This window comes from Silurus aristotelis, assembly GCF_946808225.1.
Source record: "Silurus aristotelis genome assembly, chromosome: 18".
Lineage (NCBI taxonomy): Eukaryota > Metazoa > Chordata > Actinopteri > Siluriformes > Siluridae > Silurus > Silurus aristotelis.
In genome coordinates this window covers 21,531,909-21,535,386 of record NC_139591.1, presented here as the reverse complement: position 1 = coordinate 21,535,386, position 3,478 = coordinate 21,531,909, and the positions used below count along the sequence as shown (strand labels likewise).

Sequence of the window (3,478 nt, the reverse complement as noted above, 5' to 3'; positions counted from 1 at the left end):
AGGAATTATATCTTCTTCTTCTTTCGGCTTCTCCCATTAGGGGTCGCCACAGCGGATCATCCGTCTTCAGACCCCCCTGTCCTGCATGTCTTCCTTCACCACATCCATAAACCTCCTCCTTGGTCTTCCTCTTTTTCTCCTTCCCGGTGGCTCCATCCTCAGCATTCTCCTACTGATGTCCCTCCGACCCCATGTCCCTCCTCTGCACATGTCCAAACCATCTCAATCTCACCTCGTCTCCAAAACGTCCTACATGCGCTGTCCCTCTAATAAACTCATTTCTAATCCTGTCCATCGTCGTCACTCCCAATGAAAACCTTAACATCTTCAGCTCTGCTCCCTCCAGCTCCACCTCCTGTCTTTTACTCAATGCCACTGTCTCTAAACCAGACAACATCTCAGGTCTCACCACAGTCCTATAAACTTTCCCTTTCACTCTCACAGATACTCTTCTATCACAAATCACTCCTTCTCTTCTAAGTGTATGACAACAACATTGTGTTTATCTATATATATATATATGTGTGTGTGTGTGTGTGTGTGTGTGTGTGTGTGTGTGTGTGTGTGTGTGTGTGTGTGTGTGTGTGTGTGTGTACAAAATATACAAAAATATATATTTATATTAAACATTTTTTACTTGAACCATCTCAACTTTTGTTTTGGTCAGTAAAGCGTATTAGCAAACTTTTTTTTTTATCAGTACACCAACAGGGGGCGCACATAGATAACACACAGGCACAGAGAGGAACCATCTGATTCCTGTGGTTCTTCAGCAAAAAACTGTTACCAGAAAAATGTTGACACACAATTGTATAGGACTTTTTTGGATGTGGAAGCATTCTATCTATCTATCTATCTATCTATCTATCTATCTATCTATCTATCTATCTATCTATCTGTCTGTCTGTCTGTCTGTCTGTCTGTCTGTCTGTCTGTCTGTCTGTCTGTCTGTCTGTCTGTCTATAACATTTGTTTTAAAGAACCACTCGTCCTCATATAAATAAATAATGTTCACAGATTTTTATTGTGAACAAAGAAATAAAAATTGTGTTAACAGAAAAAAGCAATTTATAAACAAACACAAACACAAATCAGTGGCATGTTATAATGTGACACAAAACCGCATCTGCTCAATGATCTGAAAGACAATTGATATCATATAGACCGGGTATAAATATCGTAAAAAGCATAAAGATTGTAAAACAACATCAAAAATATTTTAAAATACATTCGCAGCATTCGGGTGGTGGGTTTGTTTTCACACATCCACAGATATACATTTCATTAAGCTTATTCATTCCTGGCAGCGGTTTCAGCTGTTCAGATCGGTCTAATCCGTGTTGAGGCGTGAATTGAAACCGGACGTGTGTTTTTCGATCTGGGATTGTTTAATCCGAGATCATTTTCTACTGCTCCTTTCCTGCAGGGATTAGAAACGAAGAGGGTTTGTCAGAATCATTGTGATGGATTATACCAGCGTTTCTGTTCCTTTGAGGAAACTTTAGCAAATTACAGGAAGTAAAATAAACGTACGTTTGTTTGATTTTTTGTTCAGTTTAATGATCAGCTTTTTAACCCAGTTGTTCTTTGTTGCGGGAGGTGCGCACAGGTGTTTGCCTTTCCTCGTGATGAACCTGCAGAGAAAACAATTGAAATGAAAACCCAAAAACAGCTTCAGAGCAAAATGAGTTCCAGAGGGTTAAGCAATCATATGAGCTTCAGACATAATGAACGAACATCTATCTATCTATCTATCTATCTATCTATCTATCTATCTATCTGTCTGTCTGTCTGTCTGTCTGTCTGTCTGTCTGTCTGTCTGTCTGTCTGTCTGTCTGTCTATCTATCTATCTATCTATCTATCTATCTATCTATCTATCTATCTATCTATCTACCTGTCTGCCTGTCTGTCTGTCTGTCTGTCTGTCTGTCTGTCTGTCTGTCTGTCTGTCTATCTATCTATCTATCTATCTATCTATCTATCTATCTGTCTATCTGTGTTTAATTTAAGGAAGGAGTCTCTAGTGTGAGCACATGACAAGTTGCAGTCTTTCTGTCTTAATACTATTACAATGTGAGGCTTGGTGTAACTGTAAATGGATTAAAAAAATGTGTTATTATTATTATTATTATTATTATTAATTAATGAAGTGAAGGGAATAAAATAATGCTATTTTACATGAAAAAACACAAAAATGGCATGATAAAACACTTACACTGTAGCCAGCACTCTGCAGCCTGTCTCATGAGTCTGAACATAGTAAGACTTCACCAGGTTGTGTGGGATTTTCTTGTCCACAGTCACTAAACAGCAGTCTGGCACTCCGTCGGTGGCTGACAATGACAAACTCAAGGTCAAATATATTCAATTCAAATCAAGTTTATTTATATAGAGCTTTTTTTTACAATGGACGTCGTCTCCAAGCAGCTTTACACAGATAAGGTTATATAAAAGAATGTGTACGTTTATTAGTGCTCTATTGCTCTGAATTAGTTCCTTATGATCGTTTATCCCTGATGAGTAATATACATGTATTGCAATAAAGAATAGCTGCAATATTTAATTATGTAAATCTGGCAAACTTTTAAGCTCTCATTGATACTAATAATGATTTTTTTTAAGAGGGTTTTGTAACATGTAATTAATTAGAAAATAATATAACAAAAACTTCTGCACTGTGGTATATCATTTTGGACTCAAAACATGTCTATATTCCAGCACATTAAAATGAACCATTCTGATTCCATATTTTCGATTAATATTCATACTGAGTGAAATGTTACTAATAATCCTCCTATTTCTTATACTACTACTACTACTACTACTAATAATAATAATAATAATAATAATAATAATAATAATAACAATAATAATAATAGTCCGGTTCTTGATAACTGTGGGGGTCATTTTTTTTTTTTTAAACAAGTAAAAAAAGATCTATAATACATATTTTAAAAAAGGATTTCTGAATTATGTCTCACCTCCTGCAGAGTTCCAGCAGATGAAGAGCAAAGCAAACAGCAGGAGAGCAGCTGCCTGCACCGTCACACTATTTCTCACCATTCTGACTGAGTGTGTGTCCTGTGTGTGTGCACGCTTGAGACTACACCATGCTCTAGCTCTATATATACCAGTCTAACTTCTGTTTCACTTTTACTTGTCACTGATTATCTGTAAATGCAGTCTTATACCCAGCCCTTTCACCCATATGGCACTGAACGTGCCTGTCAGACGTCCCATTCATCAAGCATGAAGCAAACGGGACACTCTCTCATGTAACCTTCTTATCAGAAATCCACGTGGGAAAAAAACGTCTTGGCATGAGGGTGAAAGTGTCTTACGGTAAGTGCCATGTGGTTGGCAAAAAAAAAAAAAAAAAAGAAAAGAAAAGTCTGGTCTTAAATGTGATCAGGACTATCATCATGTCCTAATCGTTCTTCACTGGAAATGCACTTATTGCTGATTAATGGTGTTATT

General features: G+C 36.9%; 1 protein-coding gene across 1 annotated transcript; it reads right to left on the bottom strand.

Moving 5' to 3' along the window:
• Window positions 1–1,005: 1,005 nt before the first annotated feature.
• LOC310740657 (C-C motif chemokine 19-like) lies at window positions 1,006–3,260 on the bottom strand. Its single transcript, XM_083567542.1, has 4 exons — window positions 2,983–3,260; window positions 2,217–2,334; window positions 1,534–1,634; window positions 1,006–1,420 (listed from the first exon to the last, which is right to left on the bottom strand). Exons 1-4 carry the CDS (start codon window positions 3,062–3,064, stop codon window positions 1,407–1,409), a joined length of 315 nt encoding a protein of 104 aa, XP_083423668.1. The 5' UTR covers window positions 3,065–3,260; the 3' UTR covers window positions 1,006–1,406.
• Between the last annotated feature and the right edge of the window lie 218 nt (window positions 3,261–3,478).

Excerpts from the sequence above, each read along its gene's own strand:
- LOC310740657 (XM_083567542.1), bottom strand. The coding sequence starts at position 3,064 with ATGGTGAGAAATAGTGTGACGGTGCAGGCAGCTGCTCTCCTGCTGTTT. Across the intron at positions 2,335-2,982 it reads CTGCTGGAACTCTGCAGGAG|CCACCGACGGAGTGCCAGAC; the intron begins GTGAGACATAAT and ends TGTCATTGTCAG. Across the intron at positions 1,635-2,216 it reads TGCAGAGTGCTGGCTACAGT|GTTCATCACGAGGAAAGGCA; the intron begins GTAAGTGTTTTA and ends TTTTCTCTGCAG.